The sequence below is a fragment of the Oxyura jamaicensis genome, chromosome 2, assembly GCF_011077185.1.
Source record: "Oxyura jamaicensis isolate SHBP4307 breed ruddy duck chromosome 2, BPBGC_Ojam_1.0, whole genome shotgun sequence".
NCBI classification, from domain to species: domain Eukaryota; kingdom Metazoa; phylum Chordata; class Aves; order Anseriformes; family Anatidae; genus Oxyura; species Oxyura jamaicensis.
Genome location: NC_048894.1, coordinates 55,603,224 through 55,628,478, shown reverse-complemented (window position 1 = coordinate 55,628,478; position 25,255 = coordinate 55,603,224). Strand labels below are relative to the sequence as shown.

At 37.9% G+C, this 25,255-nt stretch overlaps 1 protein-coding gene across 3 annotated transcripts in view; it reads left to right on the top strand.

Moving 5' to 3' along the window:
- Nucleotides 1-25,255, top strand: part of CNTNAP2 (contactin associated protein 2) — a 1,137,498-nt gene that overhangs the window by 930,697 nt on the left and 181,546 nt on the right. For all 3 annotated transcript variants that reach the window (XM_035319470.1, XM_035319471.1, XM_035319472.1), the window contains one exon: nt 4,198-4,354. In XM_035319470.1, the coding sequence (XP_035175361.1) occupies nt 4,198-4,354 (157 nt within the window). The remainder of the gene's footprint in view (nt 1-4,197; nt 4,355-25,255) is intronic.

Genomic DNA, 25,255 nt, shown 5'->3' with positions numbered 1-25,255 from the left:
AACACTGATGATCAGTTCCTTTACATACCTTGATTTAATAACTGCAGATCTGGGGTATCATTGTACAAGGATTTAAAACAAAACAAAACAAAACCTAATATTTTGCATTAATGTTGACCATAGTCCAGCACTTGCAAAGCCATTGCAACCACCGTTAACTATATCTGATGTAAATTTTAAAGGCTTTTTTGAGAAAGAGATCTGAATCAGTAAAATTATGATTTGAATCTGATGCTCTAGCCAAACTTCTATGTACACTTAATCCATTTAAATGAGATCAGGCATTTTGCCCTTAAAAGACTGTTCTTACACCACAGGTATTAACTTTGGCTGTAGGGTTGGCAAGGGAAATGAAAATGCAGCTCATCATAATTTGGTACAGATAAAGTTTAACACTTCTTACAGAACTCCTCAAAAGAGAGCTCTTTCATGCCCACGGGGTACTTTAGTATCAAGACTATTCAAACCAGAACTTCAAGGCAGGCAGTGAATTTCTATCCTGATCCTTATTGTAATGCTATTTCTCCACAAAAGCTTGGGGAATAAAACTGTCAGTCAACAACAACAACAGCAAAGTTCTCTAGTGACTCAAAATTTGTTCCTACATTGAGCAAAGATACCTTCAAAAACATAAAAATTGTCTTCTGGTATTTCTTGTCATCACAATACACTTGTCAACTTTTATATGTAACTTTTTTTTTCCCAATGTTTTTTTCCTCCTCAGACTGAATTTATATGCTTTTAAAGCCATAAGACAAATAGCACTGATACCATAGCAGAATAATCACATATGATTAAATATTCTGATGTTTAGAATTATATCCATTAGTTATCAGTTTTCATACTGTAGTGTATTACTTCATTTACTTGTATCAGCCCTTTCCAACAGCTTCCAAAGCAGAAAAAATAAGCAAAGGGTTCTTGTCTGAAGTGAAGCAGGATGGACACAAAGGGCTGTTCTCATTTGGCTGGCACAGAGCAAATGGGACACAGCAGCATCTCCCCACCTTTTCCTTGTAATAACTATTGAACATTAACCAGCTCTAGGGCCTCTAATATCGATCACCGTAGTACAGAATTGTCTAAGGCTTGTCTTTTTCCACTGCATGGGGTTATGTGGTAATGGAAAGTCCATCTCACTGCACAGTAATGATAAAAACAGTCCACTGAGAGTTGCACTGTTGCAAGCCCTAGCAAACACTGGGCAATTACAAACCATTGGTGATGTCTACAAGGGCAGGGCAGGAATTCATGCCTGTAGTCATGGCTAGCAGTATACATGCTGAATGCAGACCCAAAAAATCCAGACCTTACCTCCATGACTTTTCTAGAAATATCTTGTCTTAGTATCTTCCTAAATCAATCTGTGTTCCCAAACCTGCTGGTAGGTCTTTCCCTCATAACGAAGAAGCACACACCCTAACTGGGCCAGATCCCTAGCTATTGTATGTGCACAGTGAAAGAAATAGATGTGAACAATGGCTCTGCCTAAACTATAACACATTCTGGATTTAAAGCTGTATGTCATTTATAATTTCAATGAGTTAAACACAGCCTGCTTTTGTCTATCATTTTGGTCTGTGACACCCACTACTGTAGTCTGCAGTTCTGCTATCGTCTCATCCACTTTACTCATTTTTACCTGTTTCATATTTTTTAATCCTCTTTTCAACTATTCCAAGTAAATTTATATCTTTCTGGTATTTTAATTGGCAGATTTGCTTTCCAGTGAAACAATCACTGATTGAATCATGCAGTCCTTTGCTTGATAGCAAGGGCATAAACAGAATTTTGACTGAAGAGTCAAAACTAGCATTTCCATGACAGCATATAAGCTAACATCAAAGACAACCAAAAACAAACAAACAAACAAACAAACAAAAAATAGGACCTTCAGATATCATTAATGCTGTTGTTGGATGCTATATCAATAAAAGTGATTCTGTGAATTGGGATTATGTGCCAAGGTTTTTGTAGTGGAGAGGCTTGAAGGGTGTCTTGTGAGAACAGTCCAGAAGCTGCCCCATGTCAGATAAGAGCCAATTCCTGCCAGCTACAAAGGGGAACTGCCACTGGCCAAGGCCAAGCCAATGAGAGATGTTGTTTGCACCTCTGTTAGAGCAGATTTAAGAAAGGAAAAAACTGTTGTGCAATAGCAGCTGTGAGAGAGGAGGGAGAGAATGCAGAGAAAAACAACCCTGAAAACACCAGGTTCAGTGAAGAAGGCGAGGGATGCGGTGTTCCAGATGCTGGAGCAGGAGTTCCCTGGCAGCCCATGAAGAGGCCCATGGTGGAGCAGGCTTCCCACCCACAGCCCATAGTGTACCATGCTGAAACAGATATTCATGCTGCAGTTCATGGAGGAGCCCATGGTGGATCTGGTGTGAAAGAAGTTGCAGTCCATGGAGAGCCCGCCTTGGAGTAGACTCTGGGCTTGAACTACAGCCCATGAAGAGGGACCCACACAGGAGCATAGTATATGGGGGGGGAGCTGCCACCCATGGGGGACCTGTGCCGGAGCAGCTTGCTCCTGACAGATGGACCCCGTGGTACGGACCCATGTGCCTATGAGAAGCTCACATGAAATCAGTTTGGGAAGGACAGCATCCTGTGGGAGGGACCCCACATTGGAGCATGGACAGAGAATGATTGAGAAGGAGCGGCAGAGATGAAGTGATATGATCTGACCACAATTCTTATTGCCCGTTCCCCTCATCACTCCAGGGGACGAAGTAGACGAGGGTAGACAACGGATTGAGTGGAAAGAATTTTTAGTTTGCTTTCAGTTCTCACTGCTCTAGTCTGCTAGGAATAGGCAATAAATTACAGTAATCTCCTTACAGTGAGTTTGTTTTGCCTCTGATGGTAATTGGTGAGTGATCTCCCTGTCCTTATCTCAAACTATGAATCTTTTTTCATAATATTTTCTCCCCCTCTTCTTTTTGAGGAGGGAAAATGAGAAATCTCTGTGGTTGAGCTGTGCTAGCCAGCAGTGCAATGCCATAGTGTTCTATCATTAGCTGTTGGAAATACATTTGCTATTAAAAGTTTGATAATAACCTCATGTAAGCCAGGGATACCTATACTCATATTTGATAGATTTTACTGTAGCTTGAAAATGCTGTTGCAGCATTCACGTAGCATGCTTTTCTAGCCTGCAAAATTTAGTTCCATGATAATCAAGTTGGAGAAACTAAGACAACCAATTTAAAGTCCAGAATCAAGCAATTCTGTTAGTATACCCATTGCATTAGTGGTCAACATAATGGTCATACTATGCAGCACAGTAATAACAAATAAAAACCTTCAGCAACCATGATTTTTTCACATTACTGTATTTTCAGTGGTGAAAAAATACCATATGTCACAGTGCAGTTGGGAAAAAGACATTGTAAAGAGCCATGTTTATAGCCTGAGTTCCATCATGTTTTCAAAATGTGAAAAATTGCTATAGATAATTATATTGCAATTGATTGAGTTACTCATGTGGGTTTGAAGTTAAGCTCATATTTAAATGCCCTGATGAACTGGAAGCATAAGAAGAGACTTTTAAATAAGGGTGGGGGTTATTTATTAATTTGATTGCATATAAGAGGCTTAGTTTGTCCCATAAGAAATCAAGTTAGAAAAGTTTGTGAAAATATCAGGTTACAGACCCAATGCCAAGAAATAGGATTATATCAAAGTTCAGATTACCTTTGCTCTGGTGTTAAATCAAACCTTTTGTATAGATTTTTTAAGAATTGTTAAGATTTGGGAGTCTGATAATATCTCTTTATATTTCAGTGCAACATTTGTGGACAAATATTGAATAATCAAACCTATAGCTAACTATGTGAATTAGAAATTATTTGAAAACAATTTTGGAACCTGCCCATATATTTGCATTATATAAACTGAGAACAATTAAAAAGTTAAAACAGAATAAGAAAGATTAAATAAATAAATAAATAAATTTAAAATAATAAATAAATTTCAACCATTACAAATCATGTGAATATAGAAAAGAAAATGTGCTTTGTTTAGCTGGCTAGGACCTTTGAATTGCTTAATAACAATGCCAGAAATGCAAACAAAGTGGACAGCCACCAGTTACGTGTTGTTAATATCTTCATATTAAATATCTGAGCCCTGTTAATGCGTAATGGAGCTCTTCTTCCTCAATGCATCATAACCTCTCATTTTCTTTCCTTGCAGAGGGGAATCCATATACGTGGTGGGTTGGAAAAGCCAATGAGAAGCACTATTACTGGGGAGGATCAGGACCTGGTATTCAAAAATGTGCCTGTGGCATTGAACGCAACTGTACCGATCCCAAGTACTACTGCAACTGTGATGCTGATTATAAACAATGGTGAGTGTTCTACAAGAAAGCAGACTACCAGAGTCTCCTAACTTTTACAATTACTGCTGTTTCTCAGAATGTCTTTTATTTAAATATTTCCTTTTGTGCCAAAGAATGAAGGAAAAAAATATTATATTTATGATTCCTCTTTTACAAATTTTCTTCTCATCTCTTTGCATTTCCATTTTATTCACAGTATCTGTGACCGTCAAATGTAGGGGATATGTTTATGTTTTCAAGTCAGCTGAGCTACAGATAGCTAAACTTGCCAAGTCAACTGCTAATAGGAAAGGCCAGCATTTTGGCTGCCTGTGCAACTTTGTCTTCATCGTGTTCAGCTGTGTTACAACACAGTATTTAATTTTATCTCTGCATGTAATTTCATTTGGAGAAATTCTACTAATACTAATGCTTCATTTGCCTGAAAAAAAAAAAAAAAAAAAAAAAAAAAAAAAAAAGTGAGAGAGATGAGCTCAAATCAATAATGTAGGGACTCTAAACCTCATTATTCATCTTTCATGAGAAAAAAATGCATTTAGAACTAAGCCTGGAAAGTATTACGGAATGAGGCTCTGCATTTCAGAGGAAGTTATTGCACTTTTTAAGAGATAATTAAATACCCATTGGCCTAATGTCTGGGAGTATGAACCCATAGTCCTTTGGGGAGTGAGTGAGAACTGGTTTGAATTTCTTCTCTAATAAATAGTTATTGATTCATCCCAAGTGGAACTTAACAGAGGGACTGAGGAAGTCCTAGCCCAGAGTAGTTTACAGCCTGGTAACGGGCATTCTGCTGCAAGGTAATTGATGTGGATTCAAATCCCTTCAGGCTGAAAAGAGAATTAAAGCTGCATCTCTGATATTCCCCATAAATGCTCTAGCAATGATCTTACTGTGTAAAAATGGTCATTTCCTGTGAGATCCCGTCTCTGCTCTTAGAGCACTTGGTCTGTAAGCTTTAAGTGTTTTGTCATCACAAGTAGTATCATATTTTAAATGGTATGCAATGTTCAGCGACTAATGGACCCTTACTTTTATGAGCACTTTTCCCATTAATAGCAACTTAGAATCAGAGAATTATAGAATAGCTTAGGTTAGAATATCACCTAATTCCAACCCCCCTGCCATGGACAGGGAAACCTTCTATTAGACCAGGTTGCTCAAAGTCCCAACCAGCCTAACCTTGAACACTTCCAGTGTTAGGGCATTCACAACTTCTCTGGGCAACTTGTTCCAGTATCTAACCACACTCATAATAAAGAATCATATCTAATCTAAGTCTACCTTGTTCTGAGGACCACAGAGATGGATACAGTACTCCAGATGGTATCTCATGAATGAAGAACAGAGGGGGAGAATCACCTCCCTCAACCCGTTGGTCATGCTTTTGATGCAGCCCAGTATATTATTACCATTTTGGTCTGCACATTAATGTTTACACCCCAAGTCCATTTTGTCTGCTGCCAGTACCCTCAAGTCTTTTTCTGCAGGGCTGTCTCAATCCATTTGTCACCCAGTCTATACTGTTGTTGGGGATCGCCCTGACACACAGGCAGGACCTTGTACTCACCCTTCTTGAACATTATCAGGCTTTCATGGGCACACCTCTCAAGCCTGTTCATGTCCCTCTTGATGACATCTCTTCCCTCCAACATGTCAACCACACCACACAGATTGGTGTCATCCACCAACTTGCTAAAGGCGCACTTGATCCCATTGTCCATGGCACCAATGAAGATATGAAACAGGACTGGTCCTAATATAGACCCCTGAGGGACACCATTCATCAGTGGACTCCACCTGGATATTGAACCATTGACTGCAACACTACAACTCTTTGAATGTGACCATCCAGACAATTCCTTATCCACCAAACAGTTCATCCATAAAATCCATGTCTATCTAATTTAGAAACAAGGATGTTGAGTAAGACCATGTAAGGTTTTGTAAAAGTGGCATTGGCATATACATTGCTACTGTAAGCTTTGACATTGGGTAATTATCAGTGATGTTATGGGGTGAACTACAGAATAGCACAAAGTCAGTATTATAGACAGAGAAATCAGACATGGCAACAAACTTCAGAACTATTATTATACAAAGAGTGAAAAATATAGTCAGAGGACTCTAACTAAAACATAGGCACTATAGCAATGTAGCAGGAGGTAAGTTTGGTACTGCGAAAAACTTGTAACAGTAAAAGGAAGATGATGTAATAATGATTAGGATAATGGCAGAATTAGGAGCACCTACAGTTTTCATTGCTTGAGGCACTGGACGTGTACCCATAAATATTAGTCTCTGTACCATATGCTGACTGCTTTATTTTATGTTGTGTGAAATGTGTGGGTATGGGAAATATCATTGACATTTGGTCTCTTGTGGCTTCTCTAAGTACCACAGGTGATAATTTAATAAGCCTTCACTCAATAATCTTTTTCTGTAACATCTATGTCCCTTTATACACTGAAAATATATGGAATCTATTAATAAATGCATTAATATAATTAATAGATCCTTTAAAATCTAAAATAAGATCAATATCATAATAGATATACAACTGTTTACTCAGAATTTTAAGCAAGAAGAAGTGATCATTTGGGAAATATACTTATTAAGTATTTTTATGGATGTTTTCAGGAAAAACTGTGTATTTTAGGACAATTAATGAAAAACAGAAAAAATGTATTTTAATTTGAAGAGTGTGCAATTAAAAAATAAATAAATAAATAAATGAAAACCTTACTGTAGTCTTTAAGGACATTTTGTTCAAGATTCATATTTGCTGTTCACTTTCAGAACAGACACTAGCCAAAGCCATCCTTTATGGTTTTAGGAATTATTTTGAAGATTCCTAGTTATGAATTTTCTCTAGTCAGGTTGATTGATACCTAAAAAGCTAGTGAGCTCCAGAAGTGAGGAGATCTCTCTGACTTCACTTAGCAGGGGTAGAACATTAACAAGCACATCCATGCTCAACTTTGGTGACAGCAAAAAAGCTCCTGGTTTGAAACTCATATCTGGAACAGCGTTTTTGGAGAATTGATGTAAGTAGGTAGATTTAGCCAGTGGCAGCAATGGGAGCCTGGAAAGGTCAGATGAGACCACTGAGAAGCTTAGAGAGGCATTGGGTTGGTATGAAAGCAAACATCCATCATATCTGTTCAAACCTTATTTTAGCATATACAGCTTTCCCTATTCCAACTATATAATCATAGAACCATATAATATCCCAAGATGGAAGGGACCTACAAGAATTATCTCATCCAACTCCCAGCTCCACATCCTTACTGGTAAAAATATACATACATACTTACATACATATAAATATATATAATCCTAGGAATGTTGGGAGCTTTACTTTGGGACATACGAGAACATGATGCAAGGATCCCAAAGCAAGGCCTGGCTAAGATAACTAAAATCTGGGTGTGATGACAGAGATATTAGTAAACCGTTGTAATAGAGTTACATGGGTGTTCCTGCATAGCATGGAAATTCCTATTCATACAGGGAAATTTGCAGCTTATGATGAACAGGTCTCAGCTCAAAGACTGACAAAGCAGTTTGCCACAGGTATCACCTTAGCTCATCAGAACAGCTGATTTTAGAACTTACAGTCCTCTAAAACAGAAGGTCTGAGTAAATGTCAAACTGGGTCTGAGAGACCAAACAGAACTTTTGCAGTAATTGTATATCCTGGAACTAGCTGGGAGAATTGTATTTTACCATGATATACCCACAATTATTTACTTCTGTCCAGATAATGTGGAAGAAGCTTATATTTGATTTTGATTTTATTTTGGTGGTGCATTTTGTTTGTTTGTTTTTTTGTTGGGGGGGAGGGGGGAGGGGGGAGATTCAGCAAGAAATTCAGCAAGGAGATTCAGTGTTTGAAGTACAACGTACTTTCTCAAAGGAAACAGAGAAGCCACTCAATAGTGGGTAAGACTGAATCAGAATGATATAGTGAAAGTAGGATGTTGTCCGGAAATTTTGATGCAGGAATTGGAAATTGTGTTAGAAATGAAGGAGATTGCAGTTTGATGAATGATCTCATAATCAATGCAGGAAATACTCCCTCGAAGAACTGGATTCTAACTCTGCCTCTGGAACAAAATTCCTGTGTGATGCTGGCTAAGTTTCGTAAGCCATTTTTTCATAGGGCAGTCATTAATTGTTTAATCCTATTTTTCTGCATACCTAACTGGAAACTCAGATGTCCAATTTGTAGAAATACAGAACAGTCCTTGCTGCAACTGAAAAGTGAGCACTCTCTCTGAACGTATCTAATGCTGTCTTCTAAAACACACAAAAAAATAAAAGCCAGTAGGCATTTCACCTTGAGCACTAAAAATGTATGTGTGCTTTTAATCTTACATCTTTTAGCCTTAACATCCATTCTGTAGAATGGGGATGATGCCAGTTTCTCACCTCACAGAGGTTTTTCAAAGATAAGTAGATTTATGAAGCAATCATCTTCTGTAGTAAAGAGCACTACAGAAAATCCAACAAGTAGATGATGTCATTATAGAAAGAGTTAAAATACACATTCAATATAAGATGGGGTCCTCATATTGAAGTATAAGAATAAATTAGAATAGTAAGTAGTGTTTTACTGGAAAAGTAGTGTACATGTCCTATAATGAATGATGCTGGAGTCCTCCAGAAAAAGAAAAACAGTGACCAATCAAGGACTATAACACGGTGATAGCTACAGGAGACAAATTAAAGATCTTTAAGCAGTATTCAATATTTCCTTTTCCTAAGCTTTGTGCTTGATTTTATTTTATTTTTTTTTAATCAGATATATGAGTTATTTTTTTCATTGAATTATAGAATGGTTTTGTTATGAAGGAGCTTAAGGATCGTCTAATTCTAATGACCCTGCCATGGGCAGAAACACCTTCCACTGGACCAGGTTTCTCAAAGCCCCATCCAACCTGGCCTTGGACACTTCCAGGGATGGGACATTCACAATTTCTCTGGGAAACCTGTTCTAGTGCCTCACCACCCCCATAATAAGACTTTCTTCTGAATATCTAATCTAAATTTCTCTTTCAGTTTTGAGCCATTTCCCATTGTACTATGACTTCGTGCCCTTGCAAGAAGTCCCTCTCAAGCTTTCTAGTAGCCCCCCTATAGGTACTGGAAGACAGTTATTAGGTCTCCCTAGAACCTTCTCTTCTACAGGCTGAACAACCCCAACTTCCTCAGCCTGTCTTCACAGAAGAGGTACTCCAGGCCCTCTGATCAACTTTGTGGACCTCTTCTGGATTTGCTCCAACAGGTCCTTGTCCTTTTTATATTGGGGGCCCCAGACCTGGACACAGTACTCCAAATGGAGACTCATGAAAGCAGAGTAGAGGGGGACAATAACTTCCCTCAACCTGCTGGCCACTTCTCTTTTGATGCAACCCAGGCTGCAAATGGCCTTCTGGACTGCTGGCTGCATGTCGAGCTTTTCATCCATCAGAACCCCCAAGTCCCTCTTTTCAGGGCTGCTCTCAATGAATTATTCTCTTAGTCTGTACTCATTTGTGGTATTGCCTTTGACTCAGGTGCAGCACCTTGCACTTAGACTTGTTGAACCTCATTAAACAGGCCTCACTCAACATGGGCCCACTTCTCAAGTTTGTCCATGTCCCTTTGAATGGCTTCTCTTCTTCCTGTTGTATCAACTGCACCACTTAGCTTGGTGTCATCTGCAAACTTGCTGAGGGTGCAACTCAATACCATTGTCTATGTCATTGGTGAAGATATTGAACAGAACCAGTCCTGAGACAGACCCCTGAGGGACACCACTCATCACAGGCCTCCACCTGGACATAGAACCATTGACCATCACTCCCTGGGTGCAGCCTTCAAGCCAACTCCTTATCCACTGAATGGTCCACTCTTCAAATCTATCTCTGTCCAATTTAGAGATTAGGATGTCATGTGGGACCATTTCAAAGGCCTTACAGAAGTCCAAGTAGATGAGATTGGTTGGTCTTCCTTTGCCAGCTGATACAGTTACTCCATCACAGAAGGCCACCAGACCGGTCAGACATGATTTGCCCTTGGTGAAACCGTGCTGGTTGTCTTGGATCATGTCCTTGTCCTGCACGTTTCCAGGAGGATCTGTTCCATGATCTTGACAGGCACAGAGTTGAGGCTCAATGATCTGTAGTTCCCTGGGTCCTCCTTTCCACCTATTTTAAAAATGGGAGTGATGTTTCCCTTTCTTCTGGTCATCAGGAACTTAACCTGACTGCCAGGAGTTTTCAAATATGATGGAGAGATGATTGTCCATTCCATCAGCCAGTTCCCCCAGGATCATGTGATGCATGTCATTAGGCCCCACAGACTTGTACCTGTTCATTTTCATCATGTGGTCTTGAATCAGCTCTTCACTTACAGGGAGAGGGACTTTGCTCACTTAGTCTTCATCTACAGTTTCAGGGAAATTAGATACATGGGAAGTCTGGCAGTGAAGATTGAGGCAAATCAGTTGTTGAGTACCTCAACCTTCCCCATGTCTGTCATTACTAGTTCTCCCTTCTCGTCTATCAACTGGGGTATATTCTCCTTGGCCTTTCTTTTCTGGACAATAATATAATAGAATTCCTTGCTATCTTTTGCATCCCTTGTCAAGCTCAGTTAATCCAGTTAAAATATTTTGAGCTAGCTCAGGATACAGTTGGCTTTGTGGGCTGCAAGTGTACATTGCCATCTCATGTTCAGCTTCTTATCAGTCAGCACCCCCAAGTCCTTCTCTGCAAGGCTGCTCTCAATCCATTCTCCACCCAGCCTGTATTTTGCTTGGGATTGCCCTGACCCTGCACTTTTCCTTCCTGAACTTCACAAGGTTCACAAAGACCCACCACTCCAGCTTGTCCATGTCCCTCTGGATGACAACCCTTCCCTCCAACGTGTCAGCTACACCACACAGATGGGTGTTATCCACCAACTTGCTAAAGGCGCACTTGATCCCATTGTCCATGGCACCAATGAAGATATGAAACAGGACTGGTCCTAATACAGACCCCTGAGGAACACCATTCATCAGTGGACTCCACCTGGATGTTGAACCATTGACTGCAACACTACAATTCTTTGAGTGTGACCATCCAGACAATTCCTTATCCACCAAACAGTTCATCCATAAAATCCATGTCTATCCAATTTAGAGACAAGGATGTTGAGTAAGACCATGTAAAGTTTTGTACAAGTGCAGGTAGAAGACATCATCTTTTCTTCCCTTATCCATTAACACTCAGTCCCCATCATAGAAGGCCACCAAGTTAGTCAGGCATGATTTGCCCTTTGTGAATCCATGTTGGCTGTCTCCAATCACCTCCTTATTTCCTATGTGCCTTTGTATATTTTCCAGGAGGTTCTGCTCCTTGGTCTTACCTGGTACAGATATGAGACTGACCAGGCTGTAGTTTCACAGGTTATCCTTGTTACTCTCTGTAGACATGGGTGTTATATTTCCCCTTTTCCAAACTTTGAGAACCTCAGCCTTCTCTGTATCCCATATCCCTGGTAACCTGGTCTCTTGTTTCCTTGTGGAGGAGGCATAGATTTTCCCTTGTCTTCCTTTTTCATCAACATACCTATAGAAGCTTTTATTCTTTCCCTTGATATCTCTGGCCAGATTTAATTTTGTTGGGGCTTTAGCTTTTCCTAACGTGATCCTAGGCTGCTCAAACAATTTCTCTATATTCATCCCAGGCTACCTGTCCTTGCTTCCACCCTCTGTAGACTTCCTTTTTGTATTTGGGTTTGTGCAGGAACTTCTTGTTCACACCACTTGGCATCTTGTTCACAGGACACTTGGCATTTATGCCTGACTTCCTTTTTATTGGGATGCATTGCTCCTGAGCTTGGAGGATATTAACCAACTTTCTTGGGCCCCTCTTCCCTCTGTGATAAATGACTGAGTCCCAAATAGGATTCTAATTAAAGTTTGTAATTTATTAAGCTAACAGAGGCAAGCAAACAACACTGGGTCCGCCAGGAGTCTCTGCTCCACCAAGACGCACACGTATTACATCAGGTAGCTGACTTTTATGCCCCTAGACTAATACATATTCATCACTACTCCTAGAAAAGGCAGGGTTATTATAATTAGTTCCTGGAATCTGAACCCTCTCCGGACACATGCATATCAGTCTCTGGTGGTCTTTCTGGGGGTCTCTTGTGCTGAAGGCTCGTAGTCTTCCTCCCAGGCTTTGTCCTTCAGTCATCCTTCAACTCCCCCTTTCTTTTTATTTGGTGGATCTCTTTGCCAGATATCAGAGGCTTGGGCATCGTCCCATGCAAAAGTCAGCAGTTTCCTAAAAAAACTCCTTGGTCCTCTTATCGCCCAGACTAGAGTCTCAATGTTCGCCCTTCAAACCCTCTATTTACAAATTGCTGGACCTTTCCTTTGCATGATACAAGAACTATGTACACCAATCACTCTGTTTCTCTTAAATAGAAGGTTATATTTCATCATGCGGCCCTAGCATTGTTCCATACTGACACAAATCAAATTAACACATTTCACACCTCAGGGCTTTATCTCATGGTACTCTACCAAGCAGATCCATGAGGATGCCAAAGTCTATTCACCTAATGTGCAGGATAGCAAGCTTTCTATGCACCCTCCTCCTTTGCCTCAATTATCTTGAACTCCACTTTTATAACTTGTAATTTTCATAAGTGCAGAACTAATTATGCCAACTATGCACTCAATTATAATGTAATCTGTCTCACGTACTAGATTACACCATAGTCTTGACATACCTGGAATCTGGACTGTGTGTATTAATGTTTTTCAAAAGCTCACAAAGCACCTTTACAGATCACCCTCTCTGAATAAAGAAGAGAGAATTCTGTAAATGGTACAGGCATTTAGCATATACTAATGTGTTGATCATCAGACCCTGAAAACAGGGGATATATAGGCCAAAATGGTAGATATTGTCAGGGAATTCAAATTTATGTGTGTTTGCACAATTCATCTAAAATATAAGTTAATTCTTAGAAGAGACCCATGTTGTTGCTGCAATGTAAGTACTAAGTAATCTTTTTTTGCCACAATAAAGCTTCAGGAGGGGAAAAAACAGTTGGAAAGAGCTTCACCAAGAGAAATCCCACTGAAGTGAACCTGAGTCCCAAATTATCCATTACCTGTGCCCAGTATGAAATTAATCCAGAAGAAATAGAATCAAATTATATTTAAAAGGTTTAGTTCTACCTGGCAACAGAGATTATTTATTTAAGAGCATGGTCATCATTCAAAGTCAGATTGCCTCAAGCTTGAGAGAATAAATGCTTCTGACATTGCTGTTATTAACAAGAAATTCCTTGGGTCATTGTGAAACCAAATCTGCTTCAACTGAAAAATGTTATTTACACACGACTATTTATGCTTTTCTGTAAAAAATACTGGCACTGCAGAGATAGACAAACTATATGAATTAAGCAGTAAATGTAAGTTCAGAAACTCCAGTGATGTGGGTAACATGAGAACAGCAGTGCTCCTAAGCAGACCATGAATCAGATAATTGCCAGATGGAAAACAAAAGAAAGAAAATAACACTGGTATGCCACTAAGGCAAAACAAAAATGTTGATGAAACAATTCAGGACTACTTTATCATCACAGATCTTGACTTCAGGAATAAATCAGGTGACTGCAGACCACCTCATGTTTTTCTTTATCTTCTGCCACAGTTTGGAAATTAACATTTCCTTATCCAGAGCCTGCAAAATCCCTGTATTTTTGTGAGATATTTGCCAAAATGCTCCACAAGATATACTGCCTTTCTCTTCACTACTTTTCTCCTACATTGAGTTTTTCAGAATAAATTTTCAGGTGGTGAGAAAAGACAATTAAACAGGGATCAGGCTGATATGATTTGTTCTACTATACAGGACTAGGGGTGGACAATGAAATGCCAACCTGCGTCTATGGCAATGACAGTATGCCTGATGCTGGGCAGGTCACATGTAGCCAGATTTAACACAATATTAAAGGTTCCTGGAGATATTAGTATGCATCAAGGCTTAAGTATAGCACATGTCAATTCCATTTGAAGTCAGTAATAGTTAGTTCCTTATTCAGTTAGGCACTTTTGAACATCTATCTGTCCTTTAACCTTGTGTTAAAGCTGCTGATGCAGAGAGAACTGGTGGGTTACGTGACTGTGGCATCTCCTACCCATTAGAAGCTGCTAAAGATGTATTTGGGTATATATATATATTTTTTTTTCCAGTATTATTTTCTCATCTAGGAAGCAACTGCAAATTCCACAGCAATGGTATGTGATTAGAAGTGTTTGGTTTATACATTCTCTGAAAAAAAAAAAAAAAAAAAAAAAAAAAAAAGACCAGAGAATTTATCATTGGCTCTAATTTTCCTGAAATTACCGAAGCTATATTTTCCTGAAATTAACTTCTTATTTGTAACAGTATATAAAGAAGCTTTAAGGAAGTAAAAGGGATCAAATATGAATATACCTAAAAGAACCTGAATGACTATAGAAGTTGCAGTGAGGAATATGCACGATTATGTTCAATTTATATATTTTTTTTAAATTACAATTTATCCAGATAGATTGACTGTCTATTAAGGTCAAATATTTAAATAATATAGCAATATGTTTAAGCAATACCTTGCAAAACAGGCATTTTTGCCAAAATACAGAGACCTGTATTTGACAAGAAAACATACTCCCTTGCATTGCATGAAATCAGGAGAAAGAAAAAAAAAAATCTAGTAAGATTAGCAATGTCTTGCTGCTTGGCCTGTCATCACATATACATGATGAATCTCAATTTTGTAGAAAAGAGGAACATTCTGTAGAATGGTTGCTACTTCAAAAACTGTATTTCCACATTTTTGCATAGCTTAATGACCATCTTTTAAATTACTGACCAAAAAAAAATTGGTACTTGTGCTGTAACTGTGTGCAGTAATTGCATCTGTTCACTTTATAAAATCTGAAATATCTAAACTTATTTCTAAGAAATAAGTTTTTAGAAATATCTAAACTTATTATCTAAACTACTTATGCTTATGAAAAGAACTAGTTTTGCAGGTGAAGGTGGGGTAGTTTAGCTGCCAACTTGCATTACTTCACAAGGCTGTTTTTTTTGTACTTTGTAAATCCAGAAGGCCTCTTGTAGTTTTTTTAGAGTTTCCTTTCAGAGTTCCTCTGTACATTAACATTGACACCTCACATTAAGATAATTTCAGTCAATCAAAATTTAGCACTATGTCAGTATGTAATGACAGAATAAAAATCTACACTAAGAGGAACACTGATGACAGAAAGTCAAGCATTCAGACTTTGGGAAATGTTAGATTTAATACAGCTATTTTTACTTTTTTTTTTTTTTTTTTTTTTTTTCCTGAATGATTGATAGCTTTGAGCTGAAACTTTCAGCAACAGAAAAGCAGATAGCCAGAAGCCAAGAAGTTCATTCCTACTAGTTATAGTTTGCCCATTAAAACTACTCTATCAGGGAGAAGGGTCAAGTGAATAAGTATTAAGCAGGCTGATTCCTCTTCTGCATTTCTCAGCTGTGCCTAGCCATAACTTGTGTGCAATATTGAAAAAAAAATGTGTATATAAAAATATGGAATCTTCCCATTAATTTAATTTTGTTCTCTTTTTTTCATTATCTGCTCTATATATTCTTTTATAGAAACTATGTATACCTTGGGTTTGACTATTATACATTCCTCTTTTCTGCTTCTCCCTTAAGAGAAGGCTAAATGTTTTCATTACAGGTAAAAAAAGATTAAAATTTTGAGAAAGATGGAAACAGTAAAGATGGAGGGATGAACTCCATCCAGCACTCAGCCATGCTACAGATGTGCTAGGCAAAGTAGCACATTTCAAATTCTCATTTACTTGTACGGACTTTGAATATCTCCAGAGAAGGAGACTCCACAACCTCTCTAGGCAGCCTGTTCCAGTGCTCCGTCACCCTCACCGTGAAGAAATTCTTTCGCATGTAGGTGCGGAACTTCCTGTGCTCCATTTTGTGGCCATTACTCCTTGTTCTGTCCCCACAAATCACTGAAAAGAGGTTGGCCAAATCCCTCTGCCTCCCACACCTCAGGTATTTATACACATTGATGAGATTCCCTCTCAGTCTTCTCTTCTCCAGGCTGAACAGACCCAGGTCTCTCAGCCTTTCTTCATAGGGAAGATGCTCCAGGCCCCGTATCATCTTTGTGGCCCTCCGCTAGACTTTTTCCAGGAGATCCCTCTCTTTTTTGTACCAGGGAGCCCAGAGCTGGCCACAGTACTCCAGGTGAGGCCTGACCAGGGCAGAGTAGAGAGAGAGGATCACCTCCCTTGACCTGCTGGCCACACTCCTTTTAATGCACGCCAGGATCCCATTGGCCCTCTTGGCCACCAGGGCACCCTGATGGCTCATGGTCAACCTGTCATCCACCAGGACCCCCAGGCCCTTCTCCTCAGAGCTCCTCTCCAGCAGATCGCCCCCCAACCTGTACTGATACGTGCGGTTGTTCCTTCCCAGGTGCAGAGAAGGTACACTTGCTCTTATTAAACCTCATTTCGTTTCTTCCTGCCCCTCTCTCCAGCCTGTCCAGGTCTCGCTGAATGGCAGCACAGCCTTCTGACATGTCGGTCACTCCTCCCAGCTTTATGTCATTGGTGTACTTGCTGAGGGCAGACACTATTCCCTCATTAAGGTCATCAGTTAAGATGTTGAACAAGACTGGACCCAGCACCAACCCCTTGGGCACACCGCTAGTTACAGATCTATATGTTCTATACAGTTCTATATGTATATGTTAACAATAGATCTAGAGATCTATTGCTAATGCATAGCCCAGAGCCAACAGCTTCGTTCTGGAATTCAGGTAAATCCATGATCACTTCAGTTACTCTCTCTCCTTTACAAACATTCCATGCAAGTACTGATGGCATATATACATACCTCATGGAAGCTGACAGATTTATAATTTGAAATAATACAGGTTAAGGGCATTAGGAGTCTGGGGGTTAAATTAGTCATGAAACTTGCAAACATCCCTGCTGTTTTCTCTCTTTTTTCTTCCTGTATTATTCACCTTTTTTGTTTTGTTTGTTATAAGAAACAGGCATTTAAACCACTTGGTGTTTAGTTGTCATCCCACTTATTGCTGTTAAAGTAAGCACTTCCCTTAATGTTTGTGGATTATGGCAGCAACCAAACAGCTGAGGAGACAAGTCTTAGCCTTCTTCAGAACTAAAAACACAAGAAAATTTGTACATTGATGATACATGAAAGAACTGTCTGTCTTATCTTTGTTTAAATAGACCCTTCTTGCATGGTGTTATTTATTCAGTCCTATGCAGCTCTTTTGCAGTTATTTTCCATTCCACAAGGAATGCAAAACTAGCATATCTGAAGATGAGGGTACAAGAATCTGCATATCTTCATGCATGTTGTGCAGTATCTTTTACCTTGCTCCATATATAAAAATAGTTTAGCCCTAGAAACTTCCTAAGGATGAACAGGATGCCCGTTTGGCAGCAAATTGAACATTAATATGAGTCAATAGTGTGCCCTGGCAGCCAGGAGGGCCAGCCATGTTCTGGGGTGCAAGAGGCACAGCATTGCTAGCCAGCTGAGGGAAGTGATTTTCCAGCTCTATTCTGCACTAGTTCAGCCTAACCTCAAATACTGTGTTCAATTTGTCCCCAGAGGAGGTCTACAAAGACAGTGTCTAGACAGGGTCTAGAGGGCAAGATGTGTGAGGGGTGAATGACATTGCTTCTGTTCAGCTTAGAAAAGAGGAGACAAGGGAGAGCTCAGGGCAAACTACATCTTCCTCACAAGGGGGAGCAGAGGTGCAGGCACTGATCTCTCTGGTGAACCTCAATACAACCCAAGGGAGTGGCATGAAACTGTGATATTCAGAAAAGGTTTTTCACTGAGAGGGTGGTCAGGCACTGGAAAAGGTTTCTCAGGAAAGTGGTCACAACACCAAGCCTGACAGAGTTCAAGATACATTTGGACAACTCTCTCAGACATATAGGATGATTTTAGGGTGGTCCTGTGTGGACACAGGAGTTGGACTTAATGATCCTTGTAGGTCCCTTCCAACTCAGGATATTCTGTGATTCCATGAACTTTAGGGTCATTCATCCTTCAGTACCATCAGTGATGAATGAACCTGAAGGAGAAAATAATGACAAGACATTATCTCTGTTCCTTATTAAACTTAATGTGTGAGTGAAAAATCAAGTGACCAAGAACAAAAATGTCTTCTATGTCTTGCATAGAAACGTAACAGATTTTTTGCCTGAATGAAGATCTTATGGTCTTAAATTTAGAGTAAAGGACCTCCTGTCACAATCTGTCAGGTAAGGACAGAGTATGCTGAGCTCTGCACACTATAGAATTCAGTCTTACTGTTATTTTCTCCTCTTCCATCTCCTTTTGTGTGTTAACTTAAAGAGTAATGACTCAGCCATCAGTGCTGTCCTAGAAGATGAAATCACTACCATGCTGTCTAGCCTAAGGTATTTCACTCAATGCTTTACACTGCTTAGCTCTTGAAGAGAGTGGTTATCTTTTCTTCTTCAATTGTAGGGCCACCCCCTATCCCACCCTTACTTTTTTTTCTAAATCAGTGAAATGTTATATAGAAGACATCTGGAATCTGTCACCTCTTCTGTTAGATGAAAACTGCAGTCCATGCTTGTCTGTTATTACCACTAACAGTCATCTTTTAGCTGAAACACAATCACAAGAGAGTCCATGCAGCTAAAAGTACTACGCCTCCAGTGTAACCAAAAGATATATCTACTTTCATTTTTTGTTCTTTAGTGTGCAGAGATATATGCATGTATAGGAGGGAGAAGAAGGAGAAGAGGAAATAATCATATATCATAAGAAGGGAAGGGAAGATGGAAGGGAAGATGGAAGGGAAGATGAGAGTAGCAATATTTTGGATGGATGGATGGATGGAGGGATGGATGGATGGATGGAGGGATGGATGGATAGATGGAGGGATGGATGGATGGAGGGATGGATGGAAAAAAAAAAGGAAGGGAAAGAAAACTATAATTATGTTCACACTGCATTATTTTACCTCAAATAAGGAGGTTGCTTGCATATTTTATGATAAACACTTAAAGAAATCCAATAACCTTGGATAAACTGCAAAATTACTAATAAAGGCAATAGCTCTAGTAAGAAGAGAAGAGACAAAAACTGCTTACAAATAATAATAATAATAATAATGTTGTCAAACTTGTAAAAGATTAAATTCTACAAATATATTTTAATGCACTTTTGTCCTAGTTACCATTCTTGTTGGGCTGCTTCATGTCTCCCTCCTGTTTTGTTGTTTTGTGTATGTGTGTGTTGCATAATCAGTGAACGCTCCACTCTCTACAAACTACTTCTTATCTGTCACTAATCATGGTTTGACATTTTATCCCAGCTATAAACCCCACAATTCTTTTATTTTTCTTTCATTTCCTTTGCTTCCTACTCATGCTTAGAATACTGTAGCGATAAATGTTGAATGAAAATAAAGAAAAAGTCAATCTCCATGGAAGCAGGCAAATATAAAAATAAGATAGAATCTGCTGACATCGTTAGAAAATATGATCAAGAAAAACAAACAAAGAAAAAAAAAACGATGATCCAAAAGCTTTATGCAGTCATTGGAAAAGTATAAATTTATTTGCAGTTACTACTGCTATGAAACAGGACAGTTAAAAATGCTGTCATGTAAACATGTAATTTCATGTCTAAGCCAGTATTTTCTGGGTATGACATAATGTGTGGTAATAATATTTAATGGTCCACAGGTTGACTGTTAAGTTAAAATCTTTTGCAAGAGTATGAATTTAAGTATCTTATGCCAAATCTAAGATATTTTTCAATTTTTCTGAATATTAAGAGGGTTTTATAAGACCCAGGAATCAAACTGAAATTTCTGTTTGGCACAACACACCTACAAATAATGCTCTTAAAACTAACAATGTCTCCTGCTGCCTTTTTATTTAGTAAAATAGTCAAGAATGAGAAAATTTTCATCACTAACATTAAAAGCAAAGAAATTGTGAGATCTTTTAAGGATTTTGACCAAAAAAAAATAAAAAAAATAAAAAAAAAAAATATCAAATGATGTAAATACCTTGAATCAAGATAGAAGATAGATAATGGCAATACATAAAGAGAAAACTCAAAAATCCCATTTATTATCTTACTTTATTGATACAGTTTTTTAATTTTTAGAGTACCATATGTAATGATTGTGAAGCAGAACAGAACAAAAAGATAAACAATATATATCTCAGGTTTTGTCCTGAAAGATGGAGAATAGCAAAAGGACCTTCAAAGTAAAGATAAATATTGGGCATAGTTAACTCAGATAAAGAAGTGAGCAGATCATTGAAAAAACTGAGCTGAGGAAAAGAAGCTTAAGTTTATTAAATGCTTTTGCTAACAACATTTTGTAGAACCATTTATCTCCTATCTTGCCACCAAAGAACACTATAGTTATTGAAATAATGAAATATCCTGAAGTAGGTAAAGACATTGGTAGTTACTGAAAAATCTTGTCTAACCTATGAAGAGAATTCAAAAAGTGCACTTTTTAATCTCCACTTTATAGTGGGGGAAAAAAAAAAAAAAAAAAAAAAAAAAAGAGAGAGAGAGAGAGAGAGAAATAACAATATAGTTTAACTGGGAGATAGATGAAAAGTGAAAAAGCTAGAGAGGGAAAAACATGGGGCTTAGGAGAGAGTGAAAAAACAGGAGCAAGACACTGAGGATATGGTATAGGAATTCAGTCACAGGGAGATCAGTTTTTGCCAGAAACTCATCATAAAATATCTTCTAACTCTAACAGTCAATTGTTATGCTTGGCTTTATTTGACTGTTCCTGTATGTCATTTCATCGTATCATATAGACATACCCTGAAAAAGTGGACAATTTGAATGTGATATCTTTGTGCTATTTAGAGGAGGTACTGCCTTTCCTTTTGGTCATGAAAGATCAAATATAAAAGGGCATTGCTCCTTACTGGGATCTTGGGCTGTGCTGTGTTAAAAGGAAATTAATAACTGTCACTAGAGGTAATGTAACTCTTTTTTTTTCCTTTTCTTTTTTTTTTCCATCAGAAGAGAAACAGTTGTATTGACAATACATCATAAAACAACTATTCATTATAAAAGCAATTTATTTCTGTTAATTTATTAAAAGTATTGTTTCATAACAAAGTCTCAGGACTGATATATATCACTTTTTGAATCAGGGGAGGAACAGGTCTCATCTACTATCATCTTTATTTTTGTACAGTATAGACAATATTATACAGACCTTTGTTCTCTAACTGCATTTTTTTTAAATGTGCCATTTCTGCTTATTTTCTAGCAAAGTCTATTAAAATTATTTTTAATACTGATTTTAAAGCAAATTTTTAGTGGCTACAAATGAAGAGATATCAATAGCATATTCTGGGTTTTATGAGTTTTTACAGCTAAAAACACAAAGATCACAATACTAGCACAAAATTTAGTGAAAATTCAAACGTGTTGCAACATGATAAAAATGTTTGTTAGACACTCAGTAAAACACTTGCTAGCTGTGACCAGAAATATGTGTGCAAATCACTTGCATTTGGAATTATCAAAGATAAGTCATAAGGTGTTGAAAAGGAAATATGAACTACTGATAAATAATAATGCTCCTTGTACTATCGTTTTGGGTTTTCTGTTATGGTCATTAAATACCATAGCATGAGAGTGATTTAAATGGAGAAGTCAGAGTTCTTCTTTGTCTAGTTACAGTTATGTGCAGAAGTTACAGTTGTGGCAGTGACAGTTTTTCTCTATCACTTGTCCACTTCCACAAATTACACCTTCAGTTTTGTCACAGTAGGAAGAAGGTTGTATTATCAAATGGAGGGAGGAATGTTTCACCTGGAGGAAATACAACAGTGTGGAGCTTTCTGAAAACTCATACAGTAGTTCAGATATAATTTACCTTACTAAACACTGGTCTGGAAATATTTAGATTAATATTTAGGAAATATTTAGATAAAGAAGTTGTATGATATAAACTATATGGTTTCATTTGTAAGAAAAGCATCTTCATACAAAGAAAAGCATAGCTAAAACATTTGAAATTGGTTTCATTTTCCATGGAACTAGATATAGAAATGCATAGTTAGAATGTAGAATGGATAATGAAAAAAAAAAAAAAAAAAAAAAAAAACTCAGGAAAAATTTGAGTTTCTTGTTAATATGTAAACATTAATTATTTCTCTTAATCTATGTTGTCATATAAATCTTCTCCATCAATCTGGGCACTACATATCTATATATTTCTAGTTCCTTTCCTTGTCATCTTTATCCATAGATATCCTCAAATTTTCCTTGCAAAAGATATCTCAAAGATATAGTTGGACAGTAAGGCATGTCCTCCCCACAAACTGCAGATTATTTTTCTGTAGGCACACAGTTAAATGAGGCACCAGCACTTATTTTATACTTACAATGTGTCTGTAAGGATAGTAGAATGAATTACCATTTGAAGCATTGACTGCTGTCACTCCTTTCCTGGTAAACAGGATGACTTATCATATCTTAAGGATTCTCAACTCAGAAAGAAAATTTAAATAATGTGTATTAGAACTGCCAGAATGCACATTGACTTTTATTTTAATTACAACTCCCAAGAAAATACCTAATCTCAAGGAAAAGAAAGTTTCAAGGGGTACTAAACTATTTAGTCTTCTACTTTGTTATATCTTTTTCATCTTCAGTCAAGAATGATCACTAAAGAGAATATGGGCAATGGATTTAATTGTTACAGAATAAATTCAATGGTGAAAACTGAAGACTACATGTGTAAATAAAATGGGAAAGTATGTTGAAAATTCATTAAATTTATGTTTTCTTTCTTTATAGGAAACTAAAACAAACCAAAACAAACAAAAAAATAGAACCTTATTTTATTGATCTGAAGAATATTTTTTGAAGACTCAATCAGTTGACCAATCAATGTTTACTACTGTTGATGATCTATAAGTAATGTTATCCCAGAATCCAAGAAACATTAAACTGTTGTTATTACTGTTAACATGATTTTTTTACAAGTTTCTCTAATGAAAGATTAGCAAGGTGTTCCAGAATTGGGAAAAAAAAAAAAAAAAAAAAAAAAAGATTTTTTTTCCTGTCATTCCTTAAAACTTTCTTAAGAATTTCTGTTGATGTATTTGTGATTTTTATACAGCTACCTACTCATGATTTGTACATGATTTCAGTTTTCACTTCTGATACATGAATACTTGCAAATCACTTACAACCATGTATATATAAAACCTTAAAATAGTTTATATTATGTTTATACAGCTGAAGAATGTCTCTGTAGACCTCCAGGTTCTATTGCATTTATTAACAGTGTGTCCTCTCTATCTTAAAACAGATTAATATTGTTTGCAAACAAGCTGTGGGATTTTTTGTGTGTGGATTTTTTTTCTGAAGACGTTGGAAAACAATTCTTACTTTTCCATTTCTGAATTCCACTTCCTTAATGATATGTAAACATAGTTTCCTCACTGAATCATTTTTTGTTTGTGTTCTTAAGATGTTCCTTCAAACAGTGTGTTACTTTGCTCAGAAAAAATGGGGTAATTACCCCCAGCATTGTTATTGCATGCACATAGAGCCTTTCTATTTTTATTTTTCCATTTGATAAAGAAGAAAATAAGGGATGTTAATATACAATGGAAAACTATTAGCATACCTATGCAGTGCACTGAAGCATAACACTGACACTCAAAGCTAGATATAGACAAATTAATTGGTATGAGAACTGTCTAAAACAGATGGGGGAAAAAAAAAGTACTTCTTTACATAGCTGGTTGTAAACTTCTGCTACTTGCTGCCACAGGAGGCTGTGCAAGCAGACAATGTAAGTGTGTTCAGGAAAGGACATAACAGATTCATACACAACAGGTCAATAAACGGTAAGCACAGTGCACACAGTAACATTTTTAACATGGTGATGGTAGCTGGTGGGGGAGTAGAAGGTCAGCAGATGACAGAAAGGGTCAGGCTCACACACTCACCCTGAGTAGCATCTCTTATTGCCACTGAACAGGTGGACCATTGTTTTGATCACACAGAACATTTCTTCTGTTCATGTTTCTCAGAAAGCTTTTGGCAAGGCTTATTTGCTCAGGTGTTGTCCTTGCCAGTGTAGCCAGACTGCTTCTCAGGGTAAAACTACAATCTTTGCGCAGCATTACATGCACTAGATGGGACTGGCAACAGGTTATTTGTCTCTTCATTGTGTTCCATCTCCTATGTGCTGAAAGGTTGTGATGCCATTTTCCCTAAAAATACACCGCAGTAAAACAGAACAAGGAATAAATATTTATTGTGACATTTGCAAACACACACACAAAAAAAAAAAAAAAAAAAAAAAGGAATGTCCTGTGAATCGAGTATTTAAAACTGGAAAGCAGGTTTATAGCTAGCACGAATGTTCTGGAACAGCTTTCAGGTATAAGTATTGGGGTCGAGTAGCCAAATTCTTCCTAATTTGAGATGTGATCAGATTCTAAAGAAGATTAGGTAGTGTGGCTACTTGCAATAGCAGAGAGCTGTAATCAGTGACTGCAGTCTCTGCAATGTTGCTTGTGTAGCCTTTGCTTAGTTAGAAGTGATAGATATCTCAGTATCCCTTACAGCCATGGGGCAACTTTTATCTTAGCTGAAGGGAGGAAGGGAGGAAGGGAGGAAGGAAGGGAGGAAGGGAGGAAGGGAGGAAGGGAGGAAGGGAGGAAGGGAGGGAGGGAGGGAGGGAGGGAGGGAGGGAGGGAGAGCATGGCCATGATGGAAAAAAAAAAAAAAAAAAAAAAAAAAAAAAAAAAAAAAAAAA